Here is a 20,719-nt window from a genome sequence, read left to right on the forward strand (position 1 = left end):
AGAACAATGCTAACATTAACATGTTGACACCTAGCACTGTATAGTGTAAGTGTTTGTATATGTGACTACCTCTGAAAATGTAAAAATATCGAATTATTTTAGTGTCTGCTTAAGTTCATTCATTCATTCATTTTCTCCCGCTTATCCTTTACGAGTGTCGTATTTATGAAAACAAAAAAAATGTGACTATGCTCATGTTAGCATACTAGTGATGTGATCGTTAGCATGCTAGCATAGCATAGTAACACATTCACTGCCAAAGACGTCTATCGATCTCTTTTGCTAAACACAGCAGTGTTAGCAGCTAGCTAAAAGATAAAAAAACAACCATATAACTAGCTTTTACACCCATACAACACAATATTCTATCAAAATCATCTAAAATGGCCGGTCCACGAAGGGGCTGTCTTTTGCAGAATGGCTGGGATTGAATGAGTTAATGACTTAAGAGGGGCCATTTATTAATTACCTTTTGAAAAACCACAATAGCGAGGCAGCAATGTTCGAACCACGATGTAGCGGTAAAAGTTGATTTCTTTCTGATGTGCCCTAATTAAAAATTTGGGTTGCATTAATTGACTCAGTAAAGTTTGGTGATTAGATATTACCAAACCCTGGCCACGCAAGCAAGTTCCTAATGTCGGAGATAGTTTTCAAGTGATTTATCAGAATCCCAGTGCATTTAAAGCGTTAATTAAGGCTAATTTTCTCACTTGTGTCCTTCTGAGGCTTTAAAGTAATTAGTTTTGGTGCCCAACGACTCAGCAGTTTCTTCCAGGAAGGAACACGAGGGGAACTTTCAATCATAACTGCGCGAGACTGCTGAATAATAACAATTTCCAGAAGGATCCGCATCCCGCTCGGATCATCAAATGACACGTGACAGTGTCTCATCCTTTATTGGAGCTCTTTTGTCACTTTGGACGTTTGAACATACAATTCATGAGAAGCTCATGAGAAGCTGAGATTAGCGAAACAGTGTGGCATGCATCACATTTTCATCACGAGCATATCATAATTAGAATCATTGTAACAACACAGCAAATGTGTTCAGAAAAAAAACATATTTACAGCAAATTCTAACAGCGATAATCATGAAATATGAAGGTCCAATTTATAAAATTGCAATCATGTAGGTATTGGCATAGCCACATTACACAGAAAGTACCATGAAGAGTCTGTTCGCCATCAACACAAATTCCAATTAGTGACAGCTTTTCAGAATAAGAGCTCACATCTCTGAACACTGCAATGAACACTGACTTGATATATTTTTATATGCATACAGTGTAGATACTGTATTCATATATATTTGCAGAACATTTTGTCATTTAAGAAACATGAAGTACACACAATAAATAGCAGTTGTCATCCTGTATGTGTGCGGTGTATACAGTATGTCGTGACGAGCACATTTTTTTTTTGAAAGAACAAGGTACATTTGTCTTCACCAAACAAGCCATCGTTACAGACATTTCTTGTTTTACATTCAGCTTGGGAGAAAAAATGGCTTCCTCCATCAATTCACATAAAAGATCCTTTCCGAAAAAAACGTCTCCTTTTTTCAGTCACTTAGAAATCTGAATTCCCGCTCGCGATGTGGTGGGTTCTCCTTTCCAGGATGAGGTATTTGCCCAGCTTGTTTTCCCGCCTCGTCAGTCTGATCGCTCGCATTTTAGCAGTGCAAAATCTTTATAAATGCTTTTCGGAACTCCACGTTAAAGGTGGTGTAGATGATGGGGTTGACGGCACTGTTGACGTAGCCCAGCCATGTAAAAGCGTTATACATCTCGGCGGGAACCTTGCATTTTGTGCAGTGGGTGTTCAAGATATGCGTAATGAAAAATGGCAGCCAGCATATGATGAATACACCTGAGGAGAGAGGAGAAAATGGGGGATTTTTAAAAGGTACAACTTTAGGGACGTAGAAGTCAGTGGGTTGGCTTCTAGGTCAGGGTCGTCAACATTTCCCGGTGGCCAGTGGATACTTCAAATCAAAATATTGATACTTTTGATACAGATATATGATTCTGCCCTTTGTTTTTTCTGTTTATATTAGCTTGGCCATATTCTAAATATCAATATACATCAGGGTTTAAAATAAATCAATAAATTGCTATGATGCCTTAGATGCATTTGCACAAAGTACAATACGGTATCGGCAATACTAGCCTGAATTTTACCCCGTATCGGCTGGATGACTACAAATACATTCTCCAGAAAACAAAGCAAAATATTTGAAATTAGGTTTTAATTTAATATTTAAATTCTATGCAACTAAAATGACCTTATTTCTGCCGCATATTATTACGAATTTATTCTCGCAAAATTGCAACTTTCTTTCTCGTTAGAATGCAAAGTTTTTCCTCGACTAAGCTTTGCTTCTTCCTGCTCCTTTTCAGACATATGTAGTAATGAGGTGTTGTGTATGTATGTATGTGCGTATATATGTACAGTAAAGTCTCGTTATATCAATATCGGTTATAACGAATTACTACTTATTACGATACTATTTTCATTTCCCGGCAAATTTCTAGTCTTTTATGATATAATTAGTTCCGTTAGTACGATACACGGTTATTATGATAATCCGGTTACTACGATGCCCTTTTCATCTCCTGCCAGCCAATTTGGTCTGCTTATATCGATACAAAAGCAGCTTAAATCAATCTTTGCTTAAGGATTTCAATACCAAAAAAGAACCCAGCGAACGGCTGCTTCCAGTCAACTTTATTTTTCACACTTCCACCACCAGAGCGCAGCACACACACCGATTCCCGCACTTCCTGGTTCACAGGTCATGCTCAACCCGCCCCACATAGCTGGCCAAACACATGCCTGCAACAGAAGAACCAACTGACATAGCATACACACCTATTCCAACGAAGACACAAGTGTACAAATACATGTATTTAATTGTGTTGTATTCAGATATCTTTTTATCGCTTGCAATAATCACTGTTTTTCATATGTACATGCTGGCGTTCGTGGTTTCTCTCGTGAGAGAAACCACAAATGCTGTTGCAGGCATGTGTTTGGCCAGCTATGTGGGGCGGGTTGAGCATGACCTGTGAACCAGGAAGTGCGGGAATCGTGTGTGTGCTGTGCTCTGGTGGTGGAAGTGTGAAAAATAAAGTTGACTGGAAGCAGCCGTTCGCCGTGTTCTTTTTTGGTATTGAAGTCCTTAAGCAAAGATTGATTTAAGCTGCTGAGTGCATTATTGCCCACTTTTAATGCAGTTCGGCGCAGGATCGGATATATGGATAGTCCGGTTATATCGGTATTTTTTCCGACTCCCGAGAATATCGATATAACGAGACTTTACTGTATATGTATGTATATATACATATACATATATATGAATATGTGCATGCATGCTGCATGTATATATATATGTGTATATATATGTAAGTATATAAATAGATATTGTAAGTGTATTGTATTGTAAGTGTATATATGTGAGAAACATTGGTGTAACATAGTATGCATGTCTGAAATAAATTAAGAAGAAAGAAAGAATAGTTTGACTTTTTTGTGGTCATTTTCCAAAAATGACAAACGTCTTCGCCTCTTGTTTGTTTTGCTTAACATTACAACTAAAAAAAAAAAAAGTTTAAATTACGTTATTCTCGTAAAATGAAGACCTTTCCTTGTGAGACTTTTTTTGTAATATATTGACTTCATTCCTGTAAAATTACTGCTCATTTTTCCATTTTTGCCATTATTATTTTTTTCATATTTTTTTTATTAGAATGTGCTGCAGAGCCATTAGAAAATACTTTCCGCAAATGGCCCCCAGACCACACTTGGGCACCACCATCTTATCTCCTCCTGAGAATAAAAATGCTCGCTGGAAGGCGTCCGTTGTTTGATTGACGTGCCAAAAAAGAAAGCACTGGTCCTTACCAAGGACGATGGCTAACATCTGCGTGGCCTTCTTCTCCTTCTGCTGGGAGATCTTCCTCTTGCTCATGGTTTTCAAAGATGTCTGAGTCTTGCCGTTAGGCAGCGTCTGCGTCTGGAAGACTTTGGTCACCATCTGCGTGGGATCCTCCAGAGCCTCCTTGCCGGGATCTCCGTTCTTTTCAGCTCTCTGGCTCTCCTCAGGGGGCGTCGGGGGTGAAGAGTTGAGGCTGGCGTTGCCGTCCTTGCTGGGCACCAACAGCTGGTGGCTCGTGGCCGGAGTGTCTCCCAGGGTGCATTGCGCCTTCTGCTTTTGGCTGCTGCCGCTGTTGTTGAGCTCATCCAGCTCCATATCCTCCCCCTCGTTGGCCACGTCTTTAATGAATATCTGAGCAGACATGCGGAAGGGAAATCATTTCTTGTACCCCACACTTTAATCCTCTTACCCTAATCCCCCAACACAATTATTATTTGTATTAGCCGTTATTACAGTCCGTATACCGCTAGCTCAAAGTTTTGAACGCACGGTAAGTCGTACTGTTTCAAAACTTGGGCGTTTTCGGCTGGGAATGTAAATGTAACCTCTGCGAATCTTATTCTCCTGTATATTCTCCTATATTGCTATTATGTTTCTTTTTTAGAGTTTTGTCATATTATTTACAATGGTACCCCAAAATCCCACTGTGGCAAAGGTTGTGTCATTTTTAAACCTAAAATACAATATTTACATAAATATACGCCTCAAAAGTCACACATTACCTGCTCGTGCTAGCCGCTGGTCGATACTGTTAATGTGTTATTAAAAGGTAGTGTTTTGGTCTTGTTGTAATTATTATAAAAGTGGGTAGCTAATTTTTACACTTATATGGCCATTATGGCAGTAAAGACAATATTTTGGGTAAATATGCACCTCAAAAGTCAAACAAAATACGTAGGAGTCACTTTTTAATTTAACATTATGCGGTGTTTACATTTTCAAAATGTGTAAAAGGTCACATTTGACACATACAACTGTAATTTAATTTAATGTTAATAATAATTAAATATTTAAAATATAAATATTTAATATTTAATTAAATATTTAATTTTTGAAATTAAATTTCATTATTATTGTACTAATGTTTTAATTATTAGGGTTATTATGGTTTATTTTTACAACTTGTATGGCTAGTAACAATTTTAAAATATTACTATATATTACTAAATATTTCATTATTTATAAATTATTTTATTAGTTTTGGCATATCATAAGATATTTACAATCTTCTAAATAGGATTTTTAACATTATTACAGCCCTTTAGATGTGAAACAACACCCATCGGCTCCATTGGGTTTATCCATCCAGCTTTCAGAGCAAATAAAAAGCTGAACTAAAACCACAGACTCAACGCACCACCTTCTTCTTGTTGGCAGGAAAACTCCCGTTGGTCTTGACAATCACCGTGCACAGCCTCACGTCTTCAGGATGAGTGCACTTATCCTAGGATTCAACGTACAAAAAAAAAAAACAAGTGTCAAGGAAGCGGCGGGGTTGCAACGTGGATGCACATCTGACAAAAAGGGGGCTGTCAAAGCGTAAACATGGCAGCCTGGATGGAAGGTCAAAGCCGGATACATGGAGCTTTTGGCACAGCGAGGCAGCTTAGTGAGAATGTGATGTGCTGCGGAAAGTCAGGGCCATTAACTTGACAGCATCATAAAGTACAGACGGAGGTTATCTGGCTACAAGGCCAGCTGAGCAGCTGTATTGAAATGTAATTACTCTGCTCTATAATGATTATTTTCTCATCATAATAATTATCTGCTCATTTGTCAATATGCTAGCATGTAACGACTTCACAGGCCATTGGATTGGATTGTCATGCACCCAGTAAAATCCCCTTGCTGGTCATTATGGTGAGTGTGTGGGATCGATACTAGAAACACACTAAAATAAGCCTAATTCATGTGGTGTGGCTTTAAATACCAACTTTAAGAAGCCGCCTGTGTAACTGAGAAAAAAATCAATTGTCCTCTTGTCTGGGTTTGTTATGTAATGCAATGCCTGCCCATTAAAAGCACAGAGTATAACGGGTCTAAATCACCAGAGAGGTGTACTGTATGTTGTTTTTTTTATATATAAATACAATCAGAATGTTCAGGGAGAATGTACAAGAATGAGGCAAAATGCCAGGGATGCAAGTGGATGCACGTACGACACTGAAAGCTTTTAGCGTATGAGTGTGTGGAGCACAATTATAGTACACACTGAGCAAGGCACTCACACATGACTCTAATATGAGCTGGAAACAGTACAAGGATGTGCTGGTTAGAAAGTACATGGAAGAACAAAACACTTCTTTAACGGTGATGCGATTGGATGTTTGTTTACAAATAAACAAAGTAAGACAAATATTGCAAGACGTAATGCAAGTTATAGAAAAGTATCATACTTATTTTATGTTGCAATTTGCAAAGCTGCACATTCCTATCTTAACTAATAATCAGTGAAATTAAATTATAAACCGGTTATGGCCGCTAGTCACGCTATTATTTTGCTGCGGGTGATTCGTCCTGGAGATGAAATGTATTAAAGGAAGATGCCAAACCCCCCCCCCCTTAAATGATCAGCGCTTTACAGTCATTGCACATTCAAAATGACAAACCGAGCAGGGACGTTTTGTTTGATGAGGTCTCACTAGTACGCTGATATCGTTATTAGCAGAAGGAACAACACCGTTATCATCCAATTCCTGATATCATTTATCCTGAATTAATTAAAAGTCTTAATCAATGCTGCCAAAAATAAAGCATTCATGGAGGAAACTAATTTATTGTTAATTATGTTAACTTTTTGGGCTGCACGGGGGTCAAGTGGTTAGCGCACAGACCTCACAGCTAGGAGAGCAGAGTTTGATTCCACCCTCTGGCATCTCTGTGTGGAGTTTCTCCGAGTACTCCGGTTTCCTCCCACATTCCAAAAACATGCTAGGTTAATTGGCCACTCCAAATTGTCCATAGGTATGAATGTGAGTGTGAATGGTCGTTTGTCTATATGTGCCCTGTGATTGGCTGGCCACCAGTCCAGGGTGTACCCCACCTCTCGCCCGAAGACAGCTGGAATAGGCTCCAGCACCCCCCCCCCCGCGAGGATAAGAGGTAAAAAATGAGAGAATGAATGTTAACTTTTTTGTGTAATTAACGTATGCGCACGCCGATAATTGGAGCCATCTCCAACAGATGGACATCCATGACCACAGGATGTATGTATATTTCCACATGGTTGTTCCAGCGCATCAGTTAGGCAGGGTTACATAAATAACTGAAACATAATCACCCATGCACTAATTATTTAATTAGAGGTTCTTAGTCGTTTGATTAATTAGATCCAGGTGGTGACCTTTTAGTGTGTCTTCTGTATTTGTCTATTTATGATACAATGTTACTATTTATGTTTATTTTCATTATTTAAGGTATCACTTGGCTTTTTTGTGTGAGCACCGTGATGGTGTCTATTTACTGTGTGACAAACTGCAATTTCAGTGGTGGCTGCTGTTTGGACAATTAAAGAACCGCTTCACTTTTGGTCACATTTGTTCTCCTGGGTTGCTCTCATCTTCATAAAACGTATTGTCATGAACCCACCACATCACGCTATCCTTTTCAGTGTCTGTGTTTGGCGTGTCACCAAGACAGAGGACCCTTCCGAGCTGCAGAGCGGCAAAAAGTACAAGGAGGCCGCATTTTTAGCTAATTGCTACACCATTCTTTTAATCGTCTTTCAATAAGCAAGATACGCTATCTGTTCATCTAGAGTTTGTGTAGCATTTAAAAAAAATTAATTCATTGATAATTTCTTCTTCAAATCATCATTACTAATACCGTATTTTCCGAAACTATAAGTCCCACTTTTTTTCATAGGTTGGCTGTTCCTGCGACTTATACTCCAGAGAGACTTATAAATGAAAAAACTGTTTGTTTTTAGTGACGATTCCATTCGTATCGTGATTCGTGGTAGCCGATATCATTTAAGAGCAATTCTGGTTGATTTAGAATGATACTATCGGAAACGATTCAGTAACTTGAAATCGATTCAGTACCGTTTTACCTAAAAGTTCAACCAACTGTGAAATGCTTCCTTGGATTAAAAAAGCTCTGCTTCATGTTCGATCTCCAACATAACTTGTCAGGCATGTTCCAAACAAACTAAACCATTAGCATCCAAAAACTCACCTTGAGTGAAGTGGCCACATCTGGTACGGTGGCTTGACTGGGGCGTTGCTTGGGTTTATTGTTGACTCGCTTCCTGCGCTTCCTGAGGACCACGTAGATTTGCACGTAAACCAGCAGCGTGATGATGAAGGGGACGTAGAAGGACACGATGGACGAGTACACCACAAAGGCGGGATTGGCGATCACACAAAGTGAGGCATCCCGAGTGGCTGTGAGACAGAACCAAATGGGGGGGGGGGGATAGCGGTTGTTAGTCGTCACTTAGTACCGTGAGAGGACGTTCCGTCCCTCATTCAAAACGCTGCGGGTTTGTGTTAGGAGTCCAATCTCTTGGAAATTCATCAAAAAATGTGGCAAAAGGTATGTGTTACCATACCTGGTGGGGGGGGGGGGGGGGGGGGGGGGTTATTCATACCATTTTTCCCTCCCCCGTTTCTTGCTGCCCATTTTGCCTTGAACAAGACAATCACCTTTTAAATTCTGTGTCCCTCTTAGAGGCCTCAATGCTTTAGGAAGACAAATAGTTAAGCTAAATAGAATTCATACATTTTTTCATTCATTGCTGTGAGCTGGAGCCTACCCCAGCTGACCTTCAGAAATAGGTAGCATAAACGTTGTAGTGTTTATTTCAGCAAATATCATCTTTAATATATACCGTATATGCTGTATAATCCCTATATTTATCGCGCATTCATTCACCATAACAAGGCTGCATGGCGGTCGAGTGGTTAGCGCGCAGACCTCACAGCTAGGAGACCCGAGTTCAATTCCACTTGTGTGGAGTTTGCATGTTCTCCTTGTGCATGCGTGGGTTTTCACATTCCAAAAACATGCTAAGTTAATTGACTCCAAATTGCCCATAGGTATGAATGTGAGTGTGAATGGTTGTTTGTCTATATGTGCCCTGTGATTGGCTGGCCACCAGTCCAGGGTGTACCCCGCCTCTTGCCCGAAGACAGCTGGGATAGGCTCCAGCACCTCCACGACCCTCATGAGGAAAAGCGGTAGAAAATGAATGAATGAAAGAACGGAGAGAGAAAAACAACATATTTTTTTAATTTTTATAATAATTTGGAGTGCATGAGAAAATGGAAAGGCGGGTATCTAATAAAAGAAAGTTATTTTTCCATGACTTGGCCAATTATCCAAATTAACCCGCAGATATCTGGCACTAAAAACAATTGTTTGCAAAACCTTCGGCCAAAATATAGATTTTTAGAAAAATCCACTTCTGTGTTTGGGTATTGACTCAAATAACCAGAGTTCCAAAATGTTTCCAAAAGTATTCCATGATGCCACACAGGTTTTTTTTTTTTTTTTCATCAGAAACAACATGGATGCCCTCTGAACTGTTGGTGGTAGCTATTGTTCCAGCGCATACTTTTTTTTGCAAGGCCGCATTGAAGAGCAGAGGCGAAGAAGCACTTTGAGGTCAGCCATATTCCCTTAAATAAGCATCTTCCTCCAATTAAGGCCTGTTGCGTATGAAAAGGATGTGGCGAGGAAGAGGAATGCAATGACTGGTGGAGAACGAGAATCTTCCCTCCGCTTGTCAATACATTTGGACTGCTAGAAATATAAAAACCCCCGACTGGGGGGGCTCCAATGGATCGGGGTTGTACACACCACTTTTGCACCTGCTAAAAATTGCGAAGCAATCATAGCAGATCACTTAAACAGGTTTGCTCACTCAATTTACTTACCTGTGTTATTGAGCCCGAACAGAAGGGGGCAGGATATGGCGAAAGACAGAACCCACACCACAGAGATCATGACCGTGACTCTTCTTCTTGAACTGTAGCGGGTGTTGTATAGCATCGGCATCGCCACAGCTGTGTAACTAAAACAGAGAGTTAAAAAAAAAGTCACTTTAATCCCTAAAAAGAGTTTTACTGCACTTTTGCTGAAGGTCAGGTTGCGCTTTCTACTCAAGGATCAAAAAGTAAAGGGGGATGCATCAACACAATTTAACATCAAGTGGGTCGCACGTCAGGGATGTCAACCTGTCCAGCAGGGAAGCAATAACGCTTGTGCTGCTCCGCAAATGGGAAAGACAACAGGAGGAAATGAGAGGTAATTAGCAAGACAACCCCTATTTAGGAACGCTCTTGCAGGTGCTGGCGACAGATGATTCCTGACAAGATTTCAGCATTTGTAGCATTTCAAGTGGTGACATTAATTGCTCAGCAACAGAAGGTTTTGCTTCATCGCTTAACACAGTCATATTTTTGTAGTTAGAACATGAAAGGCTGTTTACAACCTTTTAAATGCAGTTTTTTACCAAGCGTGAATTAACGGCATTTACATTTCTAATAAAGTTGACATAATAAGAGGCAATCGTTCAAGTCCGAGGTACGCCCACCACAAGGGAGACGCAGACCGACATAGGGGGTATGCGGATAAAAATTAAAAAAGGCTTGACAATATTAGCATCAAAAACTGAGATTTACGTAATGTGCTCAAACACCTCATGAATAGTCACTGAATGGCTTGTATGGGTGTTTACGTTTTTCTTTTGAACATTTTTAATGTAAGCAAGAACTATGTAAATTGGAGACATTTTTAACTTTTTTAATTTTTAACAAATTAACATCTTTGGAAAACTGTGAGAGTGAAGTCGTAAAATCCAAATCCAAATGGACAATGTAGTCTGATGTAACAAACAACCCCATTCATGGCTCCCCAAAATGACATCATCGATCCATTGATTCATTTATTTTCTCTTTCATCCAGTGTACTTTCAAATAAGATGATTCATTTTCCAGTGCCCATTTGGGTGTCCTTCAGGCATGAATGCAGTCCTTTAAAAAAACGACTGAGATCGTTTAGCTTCAACATATCCAACATTCCAGACAAATCACATCACATTACATCTTTCATAGCCATGCTTGTAGCAGAAAAAAGTGCCCATCCAGATGCCTGATGACGGCAAAAGCAATTCAGAGAACACTCAATCTGCATATATATGGAAAGCCCAAACAGGCGTTGTGATTTCTGGTGCTCGAATGTCACGTCAAAATGGAGTGAACCACGAGTGGTAGCGATTGCAGGTGCTACAATGCAAAGGAAGGCTTAGCTTCAGGCTCTGAGTGCTGCAGAAAACTCTTATCATTTAACCTTGATGCATTAGTTCACCTTGTTAGCGCAGGCTGCTGTAATCACCAGGACAGGAAATGCATGGCTTCCTATAGTGTCTGGCATGCATCGATTTTCTGTGTAATTTTGTTTGAAAGTCCTTTAAAAGCTTTCTGCTTATATGTTGGAAAACGGATCACATAATGATTATTTTGGGTAGAATTAACTATGAATTAAGACATCACATTTTGGGAGTCAGTGCCTCATATGCCGCGAACATCAGCACATTTTTCCACGTAATCCTTTCGAAATGTGCTGTGACCATCTAAAAAAACCAAGAAATGTAATGGTAATGGTTTGATTTCATTTGAACATGCATCAAATTACAATTGAGAGCATCCCATAATCAGTTCACAGTTCCACATGTCCAAAAGGAGTAGGCAGAAGCAAAGCTTATTAAATCCTACCCCTCCATCTGGTACTTTTACAATCAGTAACTGTTACATTTGTTCACTTCCTGCTTTCCTAATATGGTTGATTTTTTAAAAAAAATTAAAGTTTTAATTTTTTTGTCACATACCAAAGTACGTGGTGATATGACCACACAATTACATAATGGGTACCATAGTAACTGTCAACATAGTGATATGTATAGCACATCATGTGAAGATTCCTTCCATCTTTGCAAGCTTCAAGTCCAGGGAGTTGCGCAACATTTTCCTGCTCTTGCTTATCATCGATTGGATCATGAGAAGGACAGTGCAGAATGGCAAGAACATGGTGGCCATGAAGATAGACAATTTGACAAATGCTGATAACATCGCCTTGATCTCCTCAACTGGACTTAGAGTCCAGAAAATATGGTATTTATCATGAACACAGTAAAACATATGTACAAATGTGAATATTTGCAAGCCGATTTCGGTGTGCAAACCTAGACTTTCTGCTTGTGTTCCGAACATTTTAAGCTTGGGGCCACTGTCCTCCTGGTAGAAAAAGTCTCTTTTGCCATTTGTATGCTAATTGCCCTGCCTCCCCCCACAGAGACAAAGTGACTGTATGAGTGACAAGAGGTCTCAAACTATTCACCATTGTTTGACGGAACACTAGCCATATATACATGGACCCAAATATTCCAATTGCATTCGGTTTATTTGCTCAAAGAGAAAGAATATAACCTTTGTATACACCTCATTCCGAAAGAAAAGTGCCAATCCAAATGAGCATATCATGGGATTCACGGGGGTGGAATATTCCTTTCCCCAATCCAATTCAGGTATCTTTTACCCGCTCAAACGGAAAGTTGTCAGGGTGTGTTCTTCTTCGTGGTGTTTTTTTCTGTTGTTTATTGACGGTTGGCAAGCAGCTTTTGTGTACATTAGCGCCACCTGTGGAACAGAATCTAAACACTTCTATACTTTATTCAAAAGTCCAGTTTTATTAAAAAAGAAAATATATATCTACATAAGACATGTCCCGCGTTTAATTATTAAATATTAGCAAGATTGAATTTGATCTTTTCCTATTTAAGTTCTTTCAGCGCATGCTCAGATATGACGTAACACGCAGCTCCAGACGTTCTTCCGTTTTAAAAATGGAAGAAAGTGCTCCGGAAAGTTTGTTTTTGATCCAAACTAAATTCCAAGACCGGACGAACGAAAAACTGGCAATACGGAGTTATTCCAACAAGTGAAAGAAAAACTCGGGGAAGTCGGTATCACGTGATGTTGATGTTTACGTTTTACTGGGCATGCCCCATTGACTATTCTGTTTGATTATAGCGGCTCATGTAGACAAGAGATTGGAATATTCCTTTCCATGGATACCACTGTTTTCGGAAAGGTCATTTGGAAAGATTCCATTTGGAAAGAGAAAAACATGGCTAGTGTTGTCGAACCAAAGCAAGGACTGAACTCTTCCTGCCTGTTTGGAGGCAACAGATGACGTAAACAGACGTGCGTGCATGACGTGCACATGGCAATATTCTGATGGAGGCTAAATTATGGAGTTCATTTTCATTTCTCGTGTGATTAATTCTTAAATGTTTTATGGTGAGATGTGTTGTGTTTTCTGAAGGAGAAATCTTGTCACGTTTTAGTCTTGCAAGATATCCCGACATTAAGTAGCTAGCCTACTTTCCATCTTGAGCTTGTATTTCCCAGGCAAGTTATTAACACTGGCGTGTGTGTGTGTGTGTGTGCATGCAGCTGCAGCGTGAGCGTATGGAACAAATATAGAGCCCATCCAATTTGCCACACTTTGATGAACGAGAACATGGTGATGTACACACACACACACACACACTCAGAGGTGAAGATTTCCACACCAGCTTTTTACGTCAAAAAAAGGACGCTGCCTCCAGCTGCTAGAGGTGATGAAAATAAATATTTTGTCCATCATATCATCATCATTTGAGTGACATTAGAAGTTCTAAAGCCAGGAAAAGGAAGCATAAACAGCCGTCATAAATAACATCTAAATGCATATTGGTGCTAGTTACCTTTTGGCATACACGTAACGTTCATTTTCAATACCAGGAAGATCCATCAGATTATCTGAGTTTGATGCGGTTTCGCCAGCAAACGAGAGGCATGGTTATGTGTGTTGTGATTCGATCAATGAGCGGCCACATTGTTTGTGCATCTCTGTGTGTAAGAGGGACCATGCTGAGCATTTGTTTTCCATATATGTGCAGCCAAGCATAAAATCAGGGAAAATTACATATGACAGGAGTCTATAGAATAGGAAAATGTGATGTATTGTGTCCTTGAACAAACATCTTTTTCACACACACCCAGCCAAGTGCTTCACGGGATTACATGATTACTTCCCGCAGATTGTTTAATGAATGCAAGGCTTTGCGTGTTTGGCTCTCCACACAAAACATGTTAATGCGCCAAGATTTTTCAATAGCCCTGTATCATTTCTGTATTCTTTCAGCCATCTGAAATCAGACGTGCAAGGTGAATGAGGGTGCTGTTTTTGTTATATAATTTATGCGGAGAAAAAAGACACTTGAGCCATGTAGCGTAACGCCAACCTTAAAGGTCCCCTATTATGCAGAATTGACTTTTTAATTAGGTTTTAGCTGTAGAAGCTCATGGTTTTCATGTCATAAAGGAAATGTAAAAAAAACAGCGCGAGTTAAAAAAAAAAACTTCAGTTCTATATAAATCCTGGAGAAAAATAGATGCGCTAACATTAATTTATATGTAAAGTTATGACGATTTGTTGCTTTTTATTTCTGTATTACAGTCACCCTATCTCCATCGTGTTTCCTCGCTCACTAATAAATAAATGATCGCCGTTTTGTGATTGACTTTTACCCATTATTTGTCAAATTTTTGTCAAAAAATATTGAAAGACAAGTCAAATGTAGTCATCTGGTCACTAAGAGTCAGTATATTACATTATTGACATTACATGACTTTACCTTAACACTGTCTGTATTCAACCACGGCATGAGTGAAAAACAATCCTCCTATTCCGTGTGGAAGTGGTAGGTTTTTCGCTCTTACTTTGTCCTTCTAGACCACTCCATTTGAAATACTTCTTTTGAATAAATAAAGTGGAGCCTAGCGAGTATCACTGCATCTGTTACTATTGAATCCTACCCTGCGGAAATTCACTTATCATGGTTGGGTCTGGAATCAATTAATTTTCACGCAGGGCTTTACTTCTGTAGTTTGTGTTATTTTCTTTGGTAAAACCAATCCAATCCACTTGTGACAACAGTACTGGCTTGCCGCCTTTTTTGTAAAATGCAAACATACATGACCAGGAGAGTGTAAAATATGATGGCCGTGATGGGCTTGCACCAAAACAGCTTGCAGCTCTCCTGTTATTCATAAGGTAAAGATTTCCTTTACAAAAATCTATGCAAAGCTGCTAGGAAGGAATGAGCAATCTGAGCATCGGCCAACTCACCGATCGATGCTGATGGCACACAGATTGAGGATGCTGGCTGTACACATCATCACGTCGAGAGTGACAAAGATGTCACAGTGGATCTTGCTAAAGCGCCACTCCCCGACGACCTGCGAGAGAAAAACACCAACAAATGGCAGCTCTGTGCAGGCATCAACAGAAAAAGCCAAGGGACCTTCCAGCGGAGATATACAGCGTGACAGACAAGCCTTGATGTATTATGAATATTGGAATATGTCCAGTGGTGATTGGCCTCATCTGAGGAATAGCAGCTGATAGAGAAAATGGAGGAAAAGAAAATCAATATTTAGCTCAACACGGCTGACATGACACAAGACAGACATGCCAGATGATTTGTTTCATAGATTCATCTGGAGAAGAGCCTGTCGGTCCGATATGTCCATCAGAGGTCAATCAGTAGGAGTGGAGGATACGGCGCTATCTTGACAATCAGTCACTGAAAGACCAACAACATCCTTGCCATCAAGAAAACCATTTAGCGCCGTTCTTTCCTCTTTTTAACTGATTCATGACCAAGTGACATCATTGTTTGACTGCATGACTGACATGCCGACTGACCAATACGAGCCAGTGAAGTAATTGTGACTTACTTACACAATGGCGTTGCTGGAGTTGCTGAAATGATGCCGATGCCTTGGTTTCCGCACAAGGCCTCCATTATTGTGTAGCCAAACTGTGCGCCTAACAAAGTAATTCACGGAATCTAGCGCTCAAACAAAGCATCTGTCTCTGTAGAGAATGGATGCTGGTTCTTTTAAGGTCGGGAAAGTATAGACAGATTCCGTCCAAGGACTCCTTTAAGCGTCTTTATTATGTCGGTGCTTTATTTGTTCATAGATCCCACACAGAATGATGAACAAATCCTTCCTTCTGCTAAAAAGCACAGGATGACGTACGTTGAGAAGTAAGAGGCGTTCAAGATCACTGCATATTTTGTGTATTTAGTGTTAGATGAAGCTGTGTTTCTTCATTAAATATGCTGATATAATAGTTAAACATAAAATTATAGTCAACAGCTATTTAATATCAATATTGACTATTCAATATCTCTTAAAAAAATTAAAAAAATAAAATTTAAAATTTAAAAATTAAAGATATATAAAAAAAATCATCTCTGTGTGGAGTTTGCATGTTCTTTCCGTGCGTGCGTGGGTTTTCTCCGGTTTCTCCAACGGTATGAATTTGGGTGTGAATGGTTCTTTGTGCATTGTGATTGGCTGGCCACCAGTTCAGGGTGTACCCCGCATCTCGCCGGAAGTCAGCTGGGATAGGCTCCAGCACCCCCTAATGAGGATATGTTAGGATATGAGGATATGATGTCCAAAAATTCAACATTGTAAACTACTGGTTAATGCACAATACAAAAAACAGCAAAAACATCTCGAGCCTTGATTTGGGCTTTAGTCCTAAAATTAAAATGATGCTATTAGCCTTCTTAAGATGCCAGAGTGCCATGCTATGGTCAAACCACGAAATCCATGAAAGTTGCTAGATATAATCTCTTATGAGCTGCTCATGTTATCATCATTACATCTGTCCAAATAAATGTACCTCTAGTTGTATCAAGCATTGCAGTGAAGAAATAAAGTGAACAAAGTGGGTGGTATAATCATCTTTTCCATGCCATGATTGTCTATATTGCATGCAATATATTGCATATGTGGTTTCCTATATTAAATAACATTTTAGCACGACATTTCTTCTCGAGGCCATCTGTTCTGGTGGTATTGATTTATCTCCTTGCATGCACGTTTTTATTAAATTGTTCCTCCCATTATTCTCAAAGAACTTATCTTGTCTCCCGACTGTTTTGGAAACAGACAGGTTTATTTACTTTGTATGTTCATAACATATTCTTCTTGTCGTTTGCAGGACTCCTGGCCATCTTTACAACTGGGTATGGTAGCTTTTACCTATCCATTTGCATTTATTCATAGGCTACATTTTCACTCTGGGATGTTAACTCGTTTATTTTCGGCCATTTTTCAAAAGACGGCCACTCCGCTGTGTTTGGTCACACTCTCAAGTGCTAAGGAGGACTTCCGGATAAATGCCGAATGTGAGTTTATAATAAACTGGCATTCATCTTTTTAAAACGTTAACTTTTAACTAACAGCCACATGTGTTGGATCCTGAATTCAATCCGGATGTAGAGACTGGACAGTCCCGAGTTTCTCAAGAAAAGAGGTGACCTCAACGTCTCTCAATGGTATGTAGTAGGGATGAGCTGGATACACGTTATAAATGGGTACCCGTTACAAATCATGTGTTTTTACGAGTATGAAACGAGTAAGTTTCATCATTATGGATTCAATCTTCACACCGATTGGCTGATGCACACAGCGCCCGCCTCTCCCGAGACCGACTCTGCAAGCGGCAGCGACAGAGGAGCTCAGCAATGCCTCATTAACGGACACGGTGCCATCGGGAAGTTGTAAACGGCTCACCGTTTGTTACACTGCCTCCAATTTATTAGGTTCTCCTCAGCTCGCTTCTATTTTGGCTTTTCTGAAGTTAGGTAAAGTTGTTCCGTAACAACACACAGCGGTGCTGTGCAGACACGAAAAAACGATATGAACAGATACATATAGTGGTGTACTCGCTCATCCCGAGCAAGTAGCTTTAGCATTTTAACGTTTGAGGTTATAGAGCGAGATCCAACTTCAGACTTATTTGAAACTATTTCTTCATTTTGTAATTCGAGAAGGTATCATAAGTGCTTGGTGACGTATCCCATTGTCAACGTTCATGTCAGCGATGCACTGACAGCCCACCCATCTGGGGGTGATTAAACTTTGTCCCAGAGGTGCCGTCTTCATAAAATTAACAGCCCCTTTAAAGAGCCGTACGTTGCCGCTTTTGGCTACAAACATCTGACATCCTAATGAGTGGCCTCCTTCTCTTTCCACTCCGTTTTTACAACCTTTGACACCTGACATTTGTCTTGGCAATGCCACCACAAGACTCTCCATGTCCTTCACCGTGCTTCATCAACAGCTTCTTCTCGCCAACTTTAATTCAGAACACAAGCATTATATCAGAGCAGTAAAACACTAAGGCATGAATCTCTGGAATATTCTTAAATGTTTTTTGAATATGGAATTAAACATTTTCAAGCATAAAAATGGAGAAAAGTGTTCAGAAGACATGATGTGCAGTGTAATATCTGTATTTGTGAGGTGTGGCCGACAGCAGCTCCTGGTCTTTGATGCACGCCCTCTAAACCAGCGGTTCCCAAACTTTTTACAGTCATGTACACCTTCAGACATTTTGACCTGAAGCCATGTACCCCTTACTCTACTAAACCTTTGATGTTAATTAACTTCATTTTATTGCTATTCCGGATCAAACGTGTATTTTGCCTCGGGACGTTTGGATAAAGTTTGACATTAGCACTGATAAATACATAAGTAATCATCCTAAGTGTTCAGTGTTGTGCAAGTCCATAATCCTCATGAACTACTTCAAAGGTCAGTTCACACCATATAAATATGAATAGTTCATATTCATAGTAAGTTTCTCGCACGGAGCCGAGTGGTTAGCATGTTGTCCACACAGCTCATTGGTGACTCTAAATGGTCCAATGTGAGTGTGAATGGTTGTTTGTCTATATGTGCTCTGCGATTGGCTGGCCACCAGTCCAGGGTGTACCCCACCTCTCACCTGAAGACAGCTGGGATAGGCTCCAGCATACCCCCCCGACCCTCGTGAGGATAGATAGATAGACCAACATTGAAACAGCAAAGAGATGTAAACATCTTTTATGACGGCGTGCTTCATAACATTTCATCCAAAACAAACTGGTTAGCACCCTCATTAAAACCATGCAAACTTATGACCCTGTCTTTTAACAGCATTGGAATTGAGAACCATTAGGAACCGGAATCAAAATGAGAAATCAGAACCGGAATCGATGGCCAACCCAACCCAGGAAGTGAATGAACTATTAGCGTTTTCTGCGAAGGAGTACAAAGAAATAAGACCTGCTTCTTGCTACTCCTTTTGGACATGTTGAATAGTACAAGTACTAACATGGATGTACTAATGTGATGTTCTTTCCATAATAATGTTCTTTTTCAAGAATAAAGCCTATTATTACAATTGCCATAGCCGTCCACCTTTGCCTCATGCACAGAGAAACATGCACCGCCACCGAGACCTGGCATTCAAGTAAATGCTGTAATGTAATGTGACACGGTGCTAATCCTCGTGATTCACTGTAAAACACTGGAGGATTAGTGACCTTGCTCTCTCTCGTGGGTTGCCTCTGTCTCAGATATGGCCTTCGCACACACTCCACAAAAAAAAAAAAAAAAAAAATTCGATTTAAAGATACACCGCAAGTCTGTGTTGACCATTTTAAGGTTGCCGGCGCCAACGAGTCATACTCAAGCTTCCATGATGCCACAATGTCAAATGACGGACTCCCCTAAATATGATGAATTATTCATTATCATCACCATGTGAACTTTGACACTTTGTCGCTACATTATCAGCCGGACGGTGGATTTGGTATTTGCAACGCTTCACCTTGTGTTCACTTTGGGCCTTTTAACCTGCTGATGAATGTCGGCACCTTGCACAACACAAAACACCTGCCTTCCAGTGACGGGAGGTGAGGTTCACGGTTGGGGAGGCACTGACTCCTTTGGAGGCTTTTTATGTTAATACCACTCGATCATTACCAGGAGAGCACACTTTTGGGCACTTGGGAGTGTGACCAACCACAGTGGGGTGAGCTTGCCTGGGGGGAATAAATTAAAACAAAAAGTTTTTGCGAGAAACACGAACTCCAAAGAAATAAGATGGAATAGGTGCAGATTCTGGAAGAACTAGAAAGCTTTCTGTGTTGGTTATGTGTTCCTGCTCTGTAGGAGTCCACAACTCAAGACAAAGGGCCGAAAAATGACCATAATATGTCTCCCAATGAATGTTCTGCTTGTTCTGATGATGGGATGGTGTCTTGGCAGCAATTTAAAAATGTAGTTCATGTTTTAACTTCTTGAAATAAGTATTTTATGATTGCTTTATTTGAATTACATTTTCTTACACAGCCAAGTTTTCAGACAGCTAACAGTAATGTTAGGTGTCAAGGCTGGCAAACCAATATTGTAGACCACTGAGACGGTGATGCGGGGTTGCTATGGCAACAACAGAGATGCTACTCCTTATTTCAAGCCGGACGTGATTTTAAAGCTCCTATGTTGAGGTAAAATGACTATATTTTGTGGCTTTTGATTTTCGCCTTTTAAAATAATGGCAACGCACTTTCTGGGAATTTGCCTGTCATCCACAATCCTTCTGTGAAACATGAAAACACATCTTTCCTTTTTCTGTGTTTTCTACAGAGCCGAAACAGCATGAGGTAGCTAACAGTGCGCGTTATGGGACACGGCTATCTCAGCTATAAAGCCTTCTAAAAAAGCTACAATAATGTATAATTGTTTTATATACATCCTGTGGCCATGCAGTGGCAGTGACATTCATGGTAGCATGTCATACTTGACAGTATTTTTGCCCGATTTTGATCATGTTAAACATTACCGGAACTTCGTTAGCCATGTATACATGGACCCAAAT

The 20,719-nt window shown here is 40.0% G+C and overlaps 1 protein-coding gene across 3 annotated transcripts in view; it reads right to left on the reverse strand.

Annotated features, from left to right (window-relative positions):
• Nucleotides 1–860: 860 nt before the first annotated feature.
• drd2a (dopamine receptor D2a) overlaps nucleotides 861–20,719 on the reverse strand; it is a 46,428-nt gene continuing 26,569 nt past the window's right edge. For all 3 annotated transcript variants that reach the window (XM_058079892.2, XM_058079893.2, XM_058079890.2), the window contains exons 3-8: nucleotides 15,119–15,228; nucleotides 9,820–9,956; nucleotides 8,117–8,325; nucleotides 5,298–5,384; nucleotides 3,907–4,291; nucleotides 861–1,872 (exon numbers count right to left, since the gene is read on the reverse strand). In XM_058079892.2, coding sequence (XP_057935875.1) covers nucleotides 1,676–1,872; nucleotides 3,907–4,291; nucleotides 5,298–5,384; nucleotides 8,117–8,325; nucleotides 9,820–9,956; nucleotides 15,119–15,228 — 1,125 coding nt within the window. In that variant the 3' untranslated portion in view covers nucleotides 861–1,675. The remainder of the gene's footprint in view (nucleotides 1,873–3,906; nucleotides 4,292–5,297; nucleotides 5,385–8,116; nucleotides 8,326–9,819; nucleotides 9,957–15,118; nucleotides 15,229–20,719) is intronic.

This window comes from Doryrhamphus excisus, linkage group LG8 (genome assembly GCF_037039965.1).
Source record: "Doryrhamphus excisus strain RoL-2023G ecotype Guam linkage group LG8, RoL_Dexc_Guam_v1.1, whole genome shotgun sequence".
NCBI lineage: Eukaryota > Metazoa > Chordata > Actinopteri > Syngnathiformes > Syngnathidae > Doryrhamphus > Doryrhamphus excisus.